This window comes from Esox lucius, chromosome 11 (genome assembly GCF_011004845.1).
Source record: "Esox lucius isolate fEsoLuc1 chromosome 11, fEsoLuc1.pri, whole genome shotgun sequence".
Classification (NCBI taxonomy): Eukaryota; Metazoa; Chordata; class Actinopteri; order Esociformes; family Esocidae; genus Esox; species Esox lucius.
The window spans coordinates 4,645,567-4,664,961 of NC_047579.1; the positions used below are offsets into that span (position 1 = coordinate 4,645,567).

General features: G+C 39.3%; 1 protein-coding gene across 3 annotated transcripts in view; it reads left to right on the top strand.

Moving 5' to 3' along the window:
- LOC105028430 (vesicle-fusing ATPase) overlaps nt 1–19,395 on the top strand; it is a 46,960-nt gene that overhangs the window by 15,547 nt on the left and 12,018 nt on the right. For all 3 annotated transcript variants that reach the window (XM_010901176.4, XM_034294912.1, XM_010901175.4), the window contains exons 3-12: nt 1,303–1,402; nt 1,653–1,692; nt 1,860–2,026; nt 2,602–2,709; nt 4,460–4,535; nt 7,450–7,605; nt 16,315–16,514; nt 16,719–16,884; nt 17,266–17,340; nt 17,445–17,632. In XM_010901176.4, coding sequence (XP_010899478.1) covers nt 1,303–1,402; nt 1,653–1,692; nt 1,860–2,026; nt 2,602–2,709; nt 4,460–4,535; nt 7,450–7,605; nt 16,315–16,514; nt 16,719–16,884; nt 17,266–17,340; nt 17,445–17,632 — 1,276 coding nt within the window. The remainder of the gene's footprint in view (nt 1–1,302; nt 1,403–1,652; nt 1,693–1,859; nt 2,027–2,601; nt 2,710–4,459; nt 4,536–7,449; nt 7,606–16,314; nt 16,515–16,718; nt 16,885–17,265; nt 17,341–17,444; nt 17,633–19,395) is intronic.

The following is a 19,395-nucleotide window of genomic DNA, read 5'->3' on the forward strand; positions in this document are numbered from 1 at the left end:
TTGTTTGGGTAGAAAAATGTAGTGGGTTTTTGCAAGACATATCGTTTTGCGGTCAGGACAAAAGGTTCCCATAGAGTCCAGATTTGTGGAGCGCTTGTGATATTCTGGTCACATGGTCACATAGACCAATCTTTGCCATAAAGGCCTGAAGCTCCTTCAAAGTTGCCATTGTCTTCTTGGTAGCCTCTTTGATCTGGCTCCTCCTTGGCCAGTCATCCAGTTTGGAGGGATGGCCTGATCTATGTTTGTTTCTCATATTGTGAGGGAAATATATTGGGGAAATTATATTTTCACGTTGATTATGGTCTTCTTTATCATTTTTGTACTTGTATAGTTTTTTAATGATCTTGAACAAGTACATGTTCTTCTCATTTCATCTTGTCATCTTGATAGTCAACAACTCAATAAATACAACATCAACACAAAGGCGAATACAATGTTAATACAAACAAGGCAAATCTCATTTTCATTATTCTAATATATAACCCTGCATACTTGTTCTTTCTCCCACAAATAGACTATAATCTGTCTTAATGTATATATTTTAAAATTATATTTCAGGATTTTGGAAAATGAAGCCAATTATCTACTTAACCAGAGTCAGATGAATTTGCAGAGACCATTTTTTTGTGCAGTTTGATCTAAGTGGCTAACTAGTGTTTGGTTGATAAATGGAAGTCTATGGGATCTGCTTGTATGCTAGCAGAAACCATACACTTAGAGTCATTGCTCTAGTTAATATCTGGCCTAGTTAGCATTGGCTTTTAAAGCTTGCTCTAACATCCTGGATGCATAGAGGTAAACTGTATTTCTTTATATGACTCTGAGGAAATTAAATTTTCTAAGTATTCCGTTAATGGTTAATGAGGGTCTATTACACATTAATTCCAAATTGTTGATGGATCTGAAGCCTGGCAATCTAACTCCACCTCTATTCCTGGAAAATAAAAACATTTATATGTTGGGTTGAGCTGATGATAAAGTCCTTCCATTATTGCCGGGGTTGCACTGTCATGGGCCTCCTATTGGTCTTCTCTGCAGAACTAGCACATAGCTATCTGAATAGATGCTCTAGATTATTTTGCTGCCATATGATAATTACTGCACCATTTGTGCTGTGAATGTGTCTGCTGTCTTTCTACAACATCTCTAAAATCGTTATTCTAAACAATCGATCGCAAATGACCAATTATGTGAAAGGCAGCAAAATGTGCTATAAAGGTGTTATTCTATTTCAGTAATTCTGTTGCCTTTGTATAATAAAACCGATGTCAATGAATCTTTTTATCCCATTCCCTACAGACATGTGACTGTAAAGACCACGCCAACACACAAGTTTGTGTTCACCACCAAAACCCACCATGCCATTGTCCCTGGCACTATCGCTTTCAGTCTGCCTCAGGTAAAATAGAGACCAGTACCACAAATGGATATTGTATAGGAGTCTTCAGTTTTTAACCTGCATTATTGTATTTTCTACATAGACTTCATTGAGTTGTCTACATATCGATATCATCTTAATGAATCTGTCCCGAAAAACTATTATTATTCCTTTTTAATCATTTTATAAATTTAAGGATACTTCCTGATCATCTTTATGTTCCTATGCAAATGTAGGCTAACTGCTATTTTATTATTTTTCCATCTCTTAGAGGAAGTGGGCCGGTCTGTCCATTGGACAGGAGGTGGAAGGTAAAGTCTGTTGGGGTGGTAAAAAATAGGAGCACAATGCAAAAATGTCTCATTTATACAAAGTTTACCTTAAATGCATACAGTAGTATGAATATATTCAGTTTCTCTCACAGCAGAGCAAAGACAGTACTGGATACATATATAACATGAATCCTCTGTCCTCGTAGTGGCCAACTACAACTTTGACAAGTCTCAGCAGTGCATCGGTGCTATGACTATAGAGATCGACTTCCTGCAGAAGAAGAGCACCGACACCAGCCCCTATGATTCAGACAAAATGGCCAGTGAGTTCATCCAGCAGTTCAACAACCAAAGCTTCTCTGTCACCCAACAGGTAAGTCAGAAAAAACCACACTACAGCTGTATGGCATACAATTCCTCTAAGTTTTCTAGAACATATTCCTTAGAAAAACACAAAAAAAGTGGTGAATGTCCCTCTTACATAATGTTCAGACCAACCTGGTGGTTTCATATACAAATTGGAGGTTGCTTGACATCTCAGAATGAAACATTGCTCCGCACTGTCGTGTTCTACATATTTTAGTGTGAGGCTGCTTCCATTGCACTCACTTAGGTGATGTCCTTATGAGGGGTGTAGTAAAACAAGATATAATATCAACAACAAAAAAACTGAGTATCAAAGGCCTTTTATTTTTTAATAAGTCCATGTGTTTTCTTGCTCTAGTGGGACAAATGAGATGGAACCCATCAGTTTCTGTGATGAATCAGAAGTTTTAGGTTTTTGTTTCTGCAATCTAGTAATTGTCTCAAATTTGGCCAGAATCTGGAAATAGTGCACATTTGAGATGAATGGGGATGTAACCAAGCACATTCTTCCTGTCATCCTCTCTCCCTCTCCTCATCCCATCTTCTATCGTCCTTCCTGTCTGCCTTCCTTCCTCCTTACAGATGGTGTTCAGTTTCTGCGACAAGCTCTTTGGGCTGGTGATCAAAGACATTGAAGCCATGGACTCCAGCATCTTGAAGGGAGAGCCAGCATCAGGAAAAAAGCAGAAGGTATCCAAAGTTACTAATGACCAGCTCCAAGCTTCTTTATTCCTATAGCAAAAACAACCTTAAAAAATGCCCACAGAAACAACCTACTGGAACAACTCTTTTATGATATGAGATTATGTAATAATTTAAGTAATACTTAAATCAGCGTGATGTAATTAAGCAGTATACCAAAATACACATAAATTACAATGGGCCTCATTCACCAATATCTTCCTAAGTTTTTTCTTCAATTTTTTTTCACGCACAGAAATCACACACAGATATTGAAAAGAAAATTTGAGAGGGAGGTCAAGAATGGCCAAACCAAAATTTTAAGACTGTGGAGCAGTGGACAAATGTAAAAAAAAACTTCAGTAGTTCTGAGGTACTGCTGCAGGAAGAGAACAGCAAACGAGCTGTCATATTCAGTAGCGTCAGTAGTGGATATAAAATAACAACAAAATAAGATGCATGGGATGCTATTACTCATTCAGAAAACCCTGTATCTGCAAAAGGGTGCACAACTGAGGAAGTAAAAAAATAAATAACAGTAAAATTAACAATTAACTTCTCTGTTAGTCCACCTGACCTTCCACCACTGAAGGTTAGCTAATGGCTGCTCTAGTTGTGATCAAAGATTATCTCAAATTTGAGGGCAATATTTTGCCAAACACAGAAGAATCATGTAAATTATTAGTGAAAAATATTAATAATGATTAAATATTATTGTAATTTCAATCCTCTATATAAGAAAACTGTAGAACTGAAGAAAACTCAATAAATAATTATTTGGCACAAACATGTCTGCACTCAAATGTGTGTAAATGTGCTACTGAGTGTGCATAGATTCTGTAAGAACAAATCCCAAATAAGAAAACATTGGTGAAAGTCTGAATCTTCGTGGAAACTGCTTTAGTAGGTTTTTGGAAGGAACTTCTTAAGAACGGCTGGTGAATGAGGTCCAATGAATTTAGTATGAAGTAACATTTTGTATGGCCACTAGGGGCAGCGATGAGTGCTATTATTTAATTACAGTTGTGTTTTGCTTGGCTCTGTTGGTGGGAATGGCAGATGGGTGGTTAAGCTCCAGACTGATGTGAGGTTGTGAGCTTGAATTAATGAACAGAAAAAGGTCAGCCCTAAAAATACATTATATTAATTCATTGATTCATTAAGAACCTAACTTTTGCCTCATGAACCATATGAGCGTTTGTGGAAATTTACTGAGCCGATGTATTGGTAAATTATACCATTGTATAGGAGAGTGAAAAATTACTAGCTAAGTACTGTGTTGATAATGAAGTAGAGTCCATATATTTAGACATTAGGAAAATCAATTAAGATGTGCTAATACAGAGCTAAACTAATCATAGGAACAAGGCTGATTGAGACCATGGATATGTTTTGCTCAAGGGTCAGCAATTTTGTAAGACGTTTTTCTTGCCTTTACAAAAGGATGTGTTTCTGAGCTGTGCCTCTGGAAAATATAAACCTAACCCCCTATGTAACCCTTACTATGCTTCGTCCACCCATGATAACAGCTTGCCTGATTAGAAATGACAGATGACAAGACAGGTGAAGGTCAAGGGGTGGAGCCCTTGCTTTTAGCAACCTCTTGATTTACAAATAGTAGATGTGTGAATATGCAGCTAAGATGCTTGTTAAAGTAACAAAGTTTAACAAGCATCTGTTCAGTAGAAAGAAAGATTTGGAACAGTAATGTATTAACCAATAGTGAGTAATCATTTAAAAAAAATCTTGTTCCCTTTAGATTGAAATTGGCCTGCTGGTGGGAAACAGCCAGGTGATTTTCGAGAAAGCAGAAAGCTCCTCCCTCACACTAGTTGGTAAGTTACAGACCATATACAGCTTTGGAAAAAATAAAGAGACCACTCCTAATGTCAGGGCTTCATAATGACGATGAGCAGGAGACGTGGAGTCGTTTGGAAAACGTTCTGTATTCTTTGATTGGGAAGCACTAACATACGCTCACGAATGGTGAGACAATAACACACAAAGACAGGGGAAGCAGAGGGAACATATATGCTGGGGGGAATGATTAGAATGAGGACCAGGTGCTCTATACAAGACAACAGGTGATATAAATAGATGAGATGGGCGGTGGTGTCAGAAGGCCGGTGACGTCCACCGCTGGAGCCCGTCTGCTGCAGGGGGAGGAGAGGCAGCAGAGGGTGCAGTCATCACACCTAATTTTTCTTACATCAGCATCGCGGCATGTATGGCAGCCATTCCATTCCAGTGTCTGTTTAATTCCAACACAGGAGCACCTTACTTAATGAGGTACGGATTAGGTGATTACCTGAACCAAATCTAATTTAATGAGGAAAAGTATAACCACTGATGTGTCATCACTATCCTCTTGCAATAGGACCAACTGGATGGCAAAACCAGTGCAAGTAGTACCTCAAAGGTAATTTAAATAAAAAAGCATGACAAAAGAGTTGAAAAGAAAAGCTTTGAGAGAGGAAAAGAAGGGTTCCATTCTGGCTTTACTGGCAGAAAGATACAGTGAGTGTCAGGTTGCTTCCATCCTGAAAATTTCTAAGACAGCGGTTCATAAGAACAAGGTCAAGTAACAGACATTGGGGACAAAAAAGCTACAGACTAGCAGAGGGTGAAAACGACTGTCCACTGACTGAGATGATGTCAACTCCTTCAAATTTCATTCACCAACCGTAGGATGACATCAAGTGACCTACAAAAAGAATGCACGGCAAGGACTGTTCGAAACAGGGTCCTAGGGGCAGGGCTGAAGTTGTGCAAAGCTAGAAAAAAGCCCTTAATTAATGAGAAGCAAAGAAGAGCCAGGCTGAAGTTTGCAAAATACCGTAAGGATTGGACCGTAGAGGAATGGAGGAAGGTCATCTTCTCTGACAAGTACAATTTTCAGCTTTGCCCTACACCTGGTCGTCTAATGGTTAGACACCCACTGTGACATTTCGTGGAGGATCGGTGATGATCTGGGGATGCTTCAGCAAGGTTGGAATCGGGCAGATTTGTCTTTGTGAAGGACGCATGAATCAAGCCAAGTACAAGGTTATCCTGGAAGAAAACCTGCTTGCTTCTGCTCTGACAATGTTCCTCAACACCAGATCAAGACCCGGTCATGGCCAGCCCAATCTCCAGACCTGAACCCCATTGAAAACCTCTGGAATTTGTTCAAGAGGAAGACGGATGGTCACAAGCCATCAAACAAAGCCGAGCTACTTGAATTTTGGTGTCAGGAGTGGCATAAAGTCACCCAAGAGCAATGTAACAGACTGGTGGAGAGCATGCCAAGACACATGAAAGCTGTGATAACAAATCAGGGTTATTCCACAAAATATTGATTTGAACTCTTCCTAAGTTAAAACCAGTGGCGGCTGCTGGTCTTTCAAAGACGGGAAGCTCATTTTCGGCCTATATTATTACCCTCTGATGGTCTTCATTTGTAGTGACACTCAGGGTCTTTGGGGTCTTTTGGACCCCAGACAATAAAATAAAATTTTGTAACAGAACACATTTTTTTTTTACAAATATAATTTTACTCTGTTTTTTACTGGCTTCGCTAAAATCAGGATGACAATATTAGCACTGTCTGCCATCGTGCGCAGTTTCACCCGCGAACGACGCTAGCCTAGCCTACTACTGTATATGAATGAATGAATGAATTAACTATCTAAAAAATATATATTAAACTTTGTAAAACTGAAACAAGGATTGTGGTATAGCCTATAGTTGTGAGACATGTATGATGCAAATCGGCAAGCAATTTCGCCAAACAAATATCAAGAAATATTGCAGCACTTTCGAATAAACTTGAGAAATCCACGATGGGACTGAGCGCGAAATAGCTTCAGTGACTTCTTATAGTACAGACCGCTGTCAGTCAAAAGGAGTCCGGGCCAGCTCACTCCTCATTCACCCCCAGAGACGCTGAGCATGGGTGGGACATAATCGCAGCATTTATCCAATCACTGTCTACTTTCGGAGCACTGAAAAAAACTGTTCTAAGCAGCCCCATTGAAGTCAATGGACGCTCGGCTTCAACAGGGAAATGCACTGTGACGCTGCGGGATTGTATGAGAAGAAAATCAAGTCAGCCGACCTGTAACTGATTCTGAACTCAGTAGTTTTAGAGATGAACTTGTTTTAACGCATTCATAGTCAATAAAATGTTTACACAATAGTACATATTTGACCATTATTATTTTTTGACATTATAGGGGATGCTGAGCTTCCCTTGCAGTCTTAAAGAAATCCCCACTGGTTAAAACATTAGTATTTTGTTGTTGAAAAATGAATATGAATTTGTTTTCTTGGCATTATTTGAGGTCTGAAAACAATGCATCTTTTTTTGGTTATTTTGACCAGTTGTTATTTTTTACTTGGAATTTGGGAGTAATGTTGTCAGTAGTTTATAGAATAAAATATAACTGTTAATTTTACTCAAACACATACCTATGAATAGTAAAACCAGAGAAACTTATAATTTTGCAGCGGTCTCCAGAGCTGTAATTCCGAAGAGCTACTGCTTTCCTAGTCCACAAGATGGTGGATAAATAAACAAATCTCTCTACACAAATCAAATCATATCACAATTTCACTATTCACTATCCTAGCTACCTTGTATTTGACCATATTGACCTACCTAACTGTGGGAAAATAAAACATTTACTCATGGACACACTTTTCACTGTATTATGTTGCATTAATTGCCTTTTTAAATAAATTGGTATTTGATCCCCCTCTTCCCACTAGGCAAGGCTAAGACCAAAGAGCAGCGTCAGACCATCATCAACCCAGACTGGAACTTTGAGCGTATGGGCATTGGTGGTCTGGACAAGGAGTTCTCCGACATCTTCCGCCGAGCTTTCGCCTCCCGAGTCTTCCCCCCAGACATTGTGGAACAAATGGGTAAGACTCCTCAGTCTAAAACGTAGTTAACAATTTTTTCATTATGCAGGATTAATTATACAACCCCGTTTTCAAAAAAGTTGGGGTGGTGGGTTAAATGCAAAAACAGAATGCAATGATGTGCAGATCATTTGATCCCTATTTAATTTAAATTCTTACAAAGATGACAAATCAAATATTGAGCCAGAGACATACATTTTTTTTTGAAAAAAATAGGGCAATTTTGAATTTGATCCCAGGAACATGTTTCAAAAAAGTCGGGACAGGGGCATGTTTATTACTGTGTTGCATCTCCTCTTATTTTAACAACACTCTGTAAGCGTTTGGGAACTGAGGAGCACAGTTGCTGTAGTTTTGAAAGGTTTGAAATATTTTCTTTCATAATATAGGATTTCAGCTGCTCAACACTTCAGTGGCTCCTTTGTCTAATCTTTTTGTCTGGATGGCAGCGTATGTTGCTCCAAAACCTGTATATATTGTTCAGCATATATTTGTATCTATATATACAGTGGGGAGAACAAGTATTTGATACACTGCCGATTTTGCAGGTTTTCCCACTTACAAATTTTATCATAGGTACTCTTCAACTGTGAGTGGCTCTACCATGCAAAAGTTAAAACTCAACCATGCAAAGAAGAAACCAGATCTAAACAATATCCAGAAATGCTGCCACATTCTCTGTGCCCTGGCTCATTTAAGATGGACTGAGGTGAAGTGAAAAATTGTCATGTGGTCTGCCAAATTTTATTTGAAATTGTTTTTGGGAATCATGGATGCCTTGTCCTCCGGGAAAGAGGAGAGGGACCATCCGGCTTCTTATCAGTACACAGTTCAAAAGCCAATATCTGTGATGGTATGGGAATTCATTTGGCATTTGTGCACATCTGTGAAGGCAAATATATATACAGTGGGTAGAACAAGTATTTGATACACTGCTGATTTTGCAGGTTTTCCTACTTACAAAGCATATAGAGGTCTGTCATTTTTATCATAGGTACACTTCAACTGTGAGAGACGGAATCTAAAACAGAAATCCAGAAAATCACATTGTAAATAAATTAAATAATTAATTTGCATCTTATTGCTTGACATAAGTAGTTGATACATCAGAAAGGCAGAACTTAATATTTAGTACAGAAACCGTTGTTTGCAATTACAGAGATCATACATTTCCTGTAGTTCTTGACCAGGTTTGCACACACTGCAGCAGGGATTTTGGCCCACTCCTCCATACAGACCTTCTCCAGATCCTTCAGGTTTCGGGGCATATGTTTGTGCCGTTGTCACAGCTGGTTAGGCAAAACTCAACCCTTGATGTATATTTTCTTCCATATTAAGCATGTTTGTAATAATCAACATTGAAGCCAAATCTGTTAGTAACTATGCTGTTGTGTATGTGGGACAATATCTTGGTGCCACTCACTTGCTTGAAGCAGATGACTTCGCTAGCAGTTAGCAGTTATGAAATTGAAAAACCTTCAGGTATTTAAACAAAACGAGTCCAGGTATTTAAGTAATCTAGAAAAATACGTACAGCAGCCGCAAGAAAAACTATGACGGATGTACGATGCGTGCTCGTTGTCTCGCGTGAAGCGCATCTCATTCACCTTTTTGATGGAGCTGAAAATCACGTAAGTTGGCGATTTGGATATTGCACAATTTTGATAATAATTTGGTTAACCGTGCAGCCGTACCTGTAAGGTGCTTGTTTCTCACACTAGACACTCTAATTTTGTCCACTTGCACGTTTGTTCACCGGGGCCTCCCACTCCTCTTTCTATTCTGCTTAGAGCCAGTTTGCACTGTTCTGTGAAGGGAGTAGTACACAGCATTGTAAGAGAGCTTCAGTTTCTTGGCAATTTCTCGCATGGAACAGCCTTCAATCCTCAGAACAAGAATAGACTCTTTCAGAAGAAAATAATTTGTTTCTGGACATTTTGAGCATGTAATCAAACCCACAATTGCTGATGCTTCAGATACTCAACTAGTCTAAAGGCCAGTTTCAAGTTTCAATGTTTATTTGTTAAATGCACCAAACGACACAGCATGTTGGAACTGTGTGTGGCCACGCAGTCATGCGTAAACAGGGAGTACAGGAGGAAACTGATAACGCAGCCCTGTGGGGCTCCAATGCTCATAGTCAGTTTAGTGGAGGTGAGGTTGCCCATTCTCAGCACCTTGGGTCCAATGGCAGAGGGAGGTGTTATGTCCCAGGGTCCTGAGCTTAGGAACAAGCTTGGCGGGCAGAACTGTATTGAGTGCAGAGCTGTCGTCCACAAACAGCATCCTCATGTATGCATTGCTCTTTTCCGGGTGGGAGAGGGCGGTGTGTGTCGTCAGGGCGATGGCATCATCCATAGATCTATTGGGGCGGTATGCAAATTCAAAGGGGTCCAAGGTGTCAGGATGGGTGGAGCAGATGTGAGTTCTGACAAGCCGCTTGAAGCACTTCATGATGGTAGTCGTTCAGGTTATGGAAGGTTTTTTCTGTACAGGGACGATGGTGGTCTGTTTGAAGCAGGAGGGGACTACAGACAGATTCAGGGAGAGGTTGAATACAGAGGTGAAAACCTCCACTAGCTGGTCGGTGCACCCCCTGAGGACACGGCCTGGAATGACATCTGGCCCTGGTGACTTCTGAGGGTTCACTTTTGAAAAGCTCTACTCACATCAGCCATTATTAGGGACAGAGTGTAGTCGTCCTGGCCCTCAGTAAGCCTCACTGAAGGAATTGTGTTGGTCGTATCAATCTGTGCATAGAAGGTGTTGAGGTCGTCAGGGAGAGAGGAGGTGGGAAGAGCATCGTTGCTGTTTCTCCCTTTGTAATCGGATGTGTCGCAGTCCTCCCCACATTCATCTGGGGTCAGATGTGGTAATCTGACTGCATTTTAACAGGCTGGCTCTATGGAATTAGATGTAAAAGTCCTTATCCCTGTATTAGATTTAGATGTCTGAATCCTTATCCCTGTATTCTCTTTTTACATCCCTGATAGCCTGCCGTATGTCAGTTTCATTGCTTCTTTAATCAGCCCAACAATTTTCAGCTGTGTTAACATAATTGTAAAAGGGTTTTCTAATGATCACATAGCATCTGAATCTCCAATCGCACACTTGCATATATAGTATGCCAGATTAGTATATGAGAAGGTTAATACGTCTCAAACCATGGTACGCTGAAAATAGCACGGCACAAGTATGCATCCATGCATGTTTTTTTGGGTAATATATACCACAACCCCTTACACAGTAAAAGAGAAGGGTTTTCCAAGATTCTTTCATCTTTTCGTTTGATGAAAAAGTCATGTATTGTCACCTGTGTTGATAGTTATTGTATCAGTGTCATTCACCAGTGAAAGAAAAAAGAAATTTGTTGTGCTTTGAAATGAAATAGCTTTGGCAGTGTAATGTTCGTCTTCAGTCTCGCTAGAAATTGCTCAGTTCTTATGACTAATCCAAGCAGTAAGATACTACTAGGCCTACTACTGTCAAATAAGCAATTAAAACAGCCAGTGGCAAAAGCCATACAGTTCTTTGATGCTATTTGTGGTGGAAGTAAACTTCATAAGAAATGTTAGTCTGGTTAACACAAAGTTAAGTCTTGACAAAATAATCTAATATTGAGATGCAATTTTATGACGATGATGTCCCATTTGGTCCCAATAAGTGTCTGAAACTAACTTTTTGGCTCACGTTCCAACAAGCGTGCCACACAAGCCCTGAAAAGTGAAGCCAAAACGTCTCGATCGCCCCCTGGTGAGTGGTCCCAGTATAGGTCATAAACCCCGCCCTCCACATGTTATTCAATGGGACGCGAGACCAACTAAACAATTAAATTACCCTTCAATTATCTTTTTTCCGAAGCTGGTTTCTGTCATTTACTGTAGTTTGTATCACGCTAATGTAAATTCAAGAGTTTGTTTTTAAAATAAGTTGGTTTTTAGTTAGTTATTTAATGCTCTAAAAACGGTGGTGTGACGTCGTGATTCACAGCTTTGATTGACAGCTATCTGATCCAAGGAGCCACTGAAGCGCCATCTTCCTTCGGAGGACTGAGGAGATTGGAGCTTTACATTTAATCTCTAAATTTCTATAATTGATATAATTTCACACGGACATAATGGGTTGTTCTGCAGTACATTGTGCTAACCGATCTGGCATTTCCAATCGATCTTTGAATTTTTTTCGGTAAGTTAAATTTATAAGCTATTTAATTAGTAAATAAATGTAATGGGCTAGCTAACGTTAGCTAAAAGACAACAAGCCTCGTTAATAGCCATGTTAATAGCTAGCAGGGGATTGTTAGCTAGTAGTTACCAATTCTTTTTGTATTAGGCCTATTCTAAATTAAGGTTAAACATGATGTAAGTTAGGCTATAACATATCGTCTAGGTTTAACAAGCAAAGGTTGTACTGTACTTGGACTTGCGATTGATTACGGTATGCGCATTCTGCGAGGGAGAGTGAGGGCGGGGCACAGGGGAGGGGCCGTTGATTTCGCGGCTTTACGGCTTTACTTCCTGCTCGCTACTGCGCATAACTACTGCGCAGAACTGGTCCCAAGATCGCTATCTGCGCAGACGCAAGTCCAAGATGTCCGCGCCGTATCGGGACACTGGTGGCTTAATTTTTCACCAATGGAAAAGAGCGAAAGGGCGTCGTCCATTTTATATACAGTCTATGCGTTCCAAGCATATTTTTTACCGGCTAAAATAATGTATTGCTTTTGGGTCACGTATACATTAATTTCAGTACATTTCATTGAGATAATAAGGCATTATTTTCAATCAAAACTTTTCATGAAAAATGTTTCTGCTTTTATCTTTAGCATATTGGCCACACACAGAACAACTCGTCACCACAGCCTTAGCATGATACTGTAACCAGCCCCTTGAAACTCATTTATCTCCAAACCTCTAATTCTCACAAAGCGTTCTTTTTTCTATGTGATGCTACAAACATGTTTTTTATTTATTGTAATAGCATCATCCCTTTACACCAGTATCTCTTCCTTGTCAACTTAACATTATTTGACAATACTTACTTAACATAATTCCTTAATAACATATGGACTCCCCCTTCAATTAACCATTCTCTAAAACTGTTCATGAATTGCCTCCCAGATTTATAACACAAACCCTTTCCAAATCTAATGAGCAAAAGCAAATTAACAACAATAACATAAAAAATCTGATTTTTTTTATATTAGAATGGTTGTCTACATTAACTTACTTAAGCTCTAACCATTTCTTAATGGGTTCCACCTTATAATATGTATTTAATAGTCATTTATTTAATTTATATGTTACCCAAGGTAGTCTTTCCTTTGAAAATGTACACAACACACTCGTAGACTTGTTTTGAAGGCAAAATATGTAAATCGGAAGTCTTATTGTTGCTGACGAATGTCTAATGTTACCTGCATGACGCTAATCCATTGTAGCTATTGGGTTGTGACAGTTAGCTAGCTAGCTTCTTACCTTGGGTTGTTGCTCAGGTGATGGCTACCTTCTTTATATACAGGTGCTGGTCATACAATTAGAATATCAAAGTTGATTTATTTCAGTAATTCCATTCAAAAAGTGAAACTTGTATAATGTATACATTCATTCCACACAGACTGATATATTTCAAGTGTCTATTTCTTTTAATTTTGATGATTATAACTGACTAATGAAAACCCCACCTGTAAATGTGACAGCCACTTACTGACAGTTCAACACACACGTGCGCATGCACAGACAATTTTCTCTGACCTCACTCAGTAGCTTGATACTCTGCACGTTGTTGCTCTGCTCCGATGCTCGTGCGATAGTAAATGAGGACGATGGAAAAAAAGTAAAAGTGAAGTAAAATGCGCTAAGTAAAAGTGAAGTAAAATGCGCTAAGTAAAAGTGAAGTAAAATGCGCTAAGCTTGGCAAAAAAAAAAGTCATACAAATATTAAGTTTTTCTGTTGCGACGCATCGCAACATAGCAACGGCGCTCTCCGCTGCTCTGATTACAATAAGAGGGAAACATTGGGTACAAACATTTACTCGCCAGTGTGGCGGAGAGCCTTCTGAGACTGTACTCGCCAAACATAGAATCTACCCGCATTTGGCGCTTGCCGGGTGTTAATTTCGGTTCCTGCTCCCAATACTGGCATAGTAGCTTACCAGAGATCATAATACATTCGGGGCTTAGCCCACTGACAAAGAAATGATCAGTCTATCATTTTAATGGTAGGTTTATTTGAACAGTGAGAGACAGAATAACAACTAAGAAATCCAGAAAAACTCTTGTCAAACATTTTATAAATTGATTAGCATTTTAATGAGTGAAGTAAGTATTCGACCCCTCTGCAAAACATGACTTAGTACTTGGTGGCAAAACCCTTGTTGGCAATCACAGAGGTCAGACGTTTCTTGTAGTTGGCCACCAGGTTTGCACACATCTCAGGAGGGATTTTGTCCCACTCCTCTTTGCAGATCTTCTCCAAGTAATTAAGGTTTTGAGGCTGACGTTTGGCAACTCGAACCTTCTGCTCCCTCCACAGATTTTCTATGGGATTAAGGTCTGGAGACTGGCTAGGCAACTCTAGGACCGTAATGGGCTTCTTCTTGAGCCACTCCTTTGTTGCCTTGGCCTTGTGTTTTGGGTCATTGTCCTGCTTGAATACCCATCCACGACCCATTTTCAATGCCCTGGCTGAGGGAAGGAGGTGGGGATGGTGTCTTTGGAGTCATAGGCAGCATTCATCCTCCTCCAAACACGATGAGTTGAGTTGATGAAAAAGCTTGATTTTGGTCTCATCTGACCACAACACTTTCAACCAGTTCTCCTCTGAATCATTCAGATGTTCATTGGCAAACTTCAGATGGGCCTGTACATGTGCTTTCTTGAGCAGGGGGACCTTGCGGGCACTGCAGGATTTCAGTCCTTCAAGGAGTAGTGTGTTACCAATTGTTTTCTTGGTGACTATGGTCCCAGCTGCTTTGAGATCTATGACAAGATCCTCCTGTGTAGTTCTGGGCTGATTCCTCACCGTTCTCATGATCATTGCAACTCCATTAGGGGAGACCTTGCATGGAGCCCCAGAACGAGGGCGATTTACAGTTATTTTGTGTTTCTTCCATTTGGGAAGAATCGCACCAACTGTTGTCACCTCCTCACCAAGCTGCTTGGCGATGGTCTTGTAGCCCATTCCAGCCTTGTGTAGGTCAACAATCTTGTCCCTGAAATCCTTGGACAACTCTTTGGTCTTAGCCATGTTGGAGAGTTTTGAATCTGATTGATTGATTGCTTCTGTAGACAGGTGTCTTTTATACAGTTAACAAGCTGAGATAAGGAGCACTACCTTTAAAAGTGTGTTCCTAATCTCAGCTCGTTACTTGTATAAAAGACATCTGGGAGCCAGAAATCTTTCTGATTGAGAGGGGTCAAATACTTACTTCACTCATTAAAATGCAAATCAATTCATAAAAATCTTGACATTTTCTTGGCGTTTTCCTGGATTTTTTCGTTGTTGTTCCGTCTCTCACTGTTCAAATAAACCTACCATTAAAATTACAGACTGATCATTTCTTTTTCAGTGGGCCAACGTACAAAACCAGCAGTGAATCAAATAATTTTTTCCCTCACTGTATTTTCATCACAAGTCACAAATAAAAGTAGGATTTGTAAATGTGAAAAAATATTTTGGCAATAAAAACATTATCTGTAAATATGTAAAATTGTTTCACAAATAGAAATAAAATCTACAGCTACAGTAGCCTACTAGCTGGCTAGCTAGCCAACCAGATGTAGGCTGACATAACTAACTGTGCTTAAGTTAGTTGCCTGATGCCGAAACACGCTCTGCCTTGTATTACCCTTTGGTGATATAGTCAAATATTGTTATACAAAGAAACGTTATATTCACATTTCAGGAAAAACATGTCCTAGCTACCTATAGGCTCCAGTCCGGATATTCCATGAGTCCCACCAAGCTAGCCCTCTGACTGAAACCATGCACACAAGAACCTGTCGACCGAAGGGAAATGTGTGTCAAAAATGTGTAAATATAAAATTCTGATCCGTAAATAAACCTAAGATTTGTAAATGTAAGTCAACACTTGTAAATGTTAAGCAACAGTTGTAAATGATTTACAGATTGGTGTAATATTTGTGAAATATGTTTCTATATATTCACTGATTTTATTTATATTTGTATATATATGTTTATATATTTACAGATAATGTTTTCACATTTACAAATCCATTTTTGTTGTGATGAATATACGCACAGATTTTCTAGATATATTTACGAATATTGAGACACATCTAATTCCATAGAGCCAGCCTGTTAAAATGATTAACTTTAGCAAACACAACATGCAATTGGAACACAGGAGTGATGGTTGCTGATAATGGGCCTCTGTATACCTATGTAGATATTCCATAAAAATCTACCGTTTCCAGCTACAATTTTCATTTACAACATTAACAATACACTGTATTTCTGACATAAAGGACATTTCTTAGTGACCCCAAACTTATTAACGGTAGTATATATAATCAATCAATAACTGAACACACCAGAGAACAATAAGACCTTAACCAAAATGGATCCATTTAAAAGTTGAATATTGGGATTAATGCCAAAATCTACAACAGGAGCATGCTTTGCTTTTAACTATTCTGAGATTTAGAAGTGGTATACAGACAGCCATTGTCTTCCCTTTACCCCCAGGTTGTAAGCATGTAAAGGGTATCCTTCTCTTTGGGCCTCCTGGTTGTGGTAAAACTCTGATGGCCAGGCAGATTGGCAAGATGCTCAACTCCCGTGAGCCCAAGATCGTCAACGGCCCCGAGATCCTTAACAAGTTTGTTGGAGAGTCCGAGGCCAACATCCGCAAGCTCTTTGCAGACGCTGAAGAGGAGCAGAAGAGAGTAAGTGGCCAGCTACCATTTTATCTTTGGTTACTGCTAGTAACCCGTCTCACTGAAAAAAGAAAATATGTATAGTCCGAAATGCCATCATCAAAAATAAGTGTTTTTAACTGACTTGCCTAGTAAAAACAGTTTATAAAACACAAGAACACGAATGATTGTCTCATTCTGGTTCTCCTCACCAACTTCTTCATTACCTTATAGCTTGGCGCTAACAGTGGTCTGCACATAATCATCTTTGATGAGCTGGATGCTATCTGCAAGCAGAGAGGTACTGGGCAGGGCAGTACGGGAGTTCACGACACAGTGGTCAATCAGCTGCTGTCCAAGATAGACGGAGTGGAGCAGCTCAACAACATCTTGGTCATAGGTGGGTAAGGGCACACTCTCCTTCAGCAAGTCAAATGTACAATAAATAGTCTTAGAGGGTGGGACAGCAAACTGCCTAGCGGTTTGGTGCATCTGGCCAGGAAAGGTTGCGAGATCAAATTCCCAATCAAATGAACTGAGCAAAACTGTTGACCCTGGGTGAGGAAATATTATTTATGCACTGTATATAATTTCAGTCTGAGTTTCTATGAGAAACATTGGTCAAACATTTCACTTTCTCTCTCTTTACCCCTCTGCCCTCCTTCTCTCTTTTTCTCTCTCTCCACCCCTTTCTCTCTCTCCACCCCTTTCTCTCTCTCCACCCCTTTCTCTCTCTCCACCCCTTTCTCTCTCTCCACCCCTCTGCCCTGCTTTTCTACAGGGATGACAAACAGGCCAGACCTGATAGATGATGCTCTGATGAGGCCTGGCAGGTTTGAGGTCAAGATGGAGATCGGTATGAACCAGACATATTTCTGTGTCTTCTTCTACTATTGGATGATTGTAGTCACCTCTCTACCTCCCTGATTAAATTTTTATCCCATTCTTTTTCTCTCTCAGGTCTTCCAGATGAGAAGGGCCGTGTTCAGATTCTCAACATTCATACTAATAAGATGCGTGACTTTGGCCTGTTGGCTCCTGATGTGGATGTGAAGGAGCTGGCTGCCGAGACCAAGAACTATAGTGGAGCTGAACTAGAGGGATTGGTCAGAGCTGCCCAATCAACAGCCATGAACCGCCACATTAAGGTTAGAATCCAGAAACATGGACCTTTTATGAGGGGCTGTATAAGACATTATTCGTTCTGGTACTCTCACATACATACATTCTCCTTTCACATACATATATTTTCACTCTCACACAGACATACATTCTCCTTTCACATACATATATTTTCACTCTCACATACATACATTCTCCTTTCACATGCATATATTTTCACTGTCACAAACATACATACATTTTCCTTTCACATACATACATTTTCACCCTCACATATATACATTCTCCTTTCACATACATATATTTTCACTCATACATACAGTTTTTTTCTCTCATAAGAACATATTTTTATATGCAGTCACAATTTTAAATAATTTATGTATATAAGCAGAAAATGTATGCATGTGTAAAGAAAATGTATGTATGTGAGAGAAGAATGTATGTGTGTGTGAGAGAAAGTTTAGTGGAAACGGAAGGAGTATAGTTGAAACGGATGGCAGAACATTTCTCGCGCTGTGATTGGCTGTCAACCTCACCCTGTGATTGGCTGAGAAACTCGAGCAGAGTCTTGTTCAGGTCGCGATCAGCATGGACGGAGATGAGACGAACGCTTTGCAGCAAGCCATTGGAGTTTTAACATGCTATTTTAACATGCTCTGATACTATTTCTTCCATTGAGCAGCAAAGGACATGCTCATCTGCACCTAACATTGTTCACAGCACGGCAGAAAGTCAAATGAGATGACTTTTCAGACCAGGGGGCAACTCACCCCATATGGAAAATAAATATATTTTTTCAATGCAAAATGTATGTAGAATGTATGTTAATTCAACTTAATGTATTTAAAAATGTATACATACATTTATCTTTATTCAAAATACATTTCAGGCATCAAAATGTATTTCACCTTATATTCTGAAATGTATTTAAAAATGTATAAATATATTTAACTCTATTCAAAATACATTTCAGTTTTGTCCATTACAATTGTAATGTATTATAATACATTGGACTATATATGTCTATTAATATGGTATTAACTAATCATCCATGTACAATTTGTGCCATAAAAAAACATTGTTTTGTTTTCTTAAAATAACTAGCCAGCTAGTGAGCTCCTGAAAATCTTCAAGGGTGGAAACAAAATTGGACAAGGAAGTAGAGTGTGCATCAAGCTGTAGTATTTACAAAGCCAGAGAAAAAATTTGTCAACCTGGCTATCCTGCAACGACGTGACTGATAGGAATATTGTTGAGACAAGTCCAGTAGCTCTATGGAACCAGGACAAGCAGATCTCTTCCCTACTACTAACTCTCCCATGCCTGAAACATCATCATTATTATCTAAGGAGACTAAGAAAACACTCCAAATAGTGTTCAGTGGTGGAGCTTTAAAGGAGCTGTGTTTAGAAATATTGCTTAATTTCATAAAATATCCATACTAAATTAATGATCTGTAGTAAATAGAGTGTTTCACAGTGTTGTTGTACAATACTGTTATGGGCCCATAGAAAAATGCAATCTAAGATGCAGACTATACAATTTAACAAAAGAAGCTAGACTGGCTAAAACACTCCAGTTCAAGTGGGAATCAAGGGGAGGGGATGTTTTAAATGTGAAATGCTGTTCCTAGAATTCATCTAGAGAGATAAACGTAACACATATCATGTTTATGTCTACCATAACTGAAGCTGGAGATAAACGTAAAACATATCATGTTTATGTCTACCATAACTGAAGCTGGAGATAAACGTAACACATATCATGTTTATGTCTACCATAACTAAAG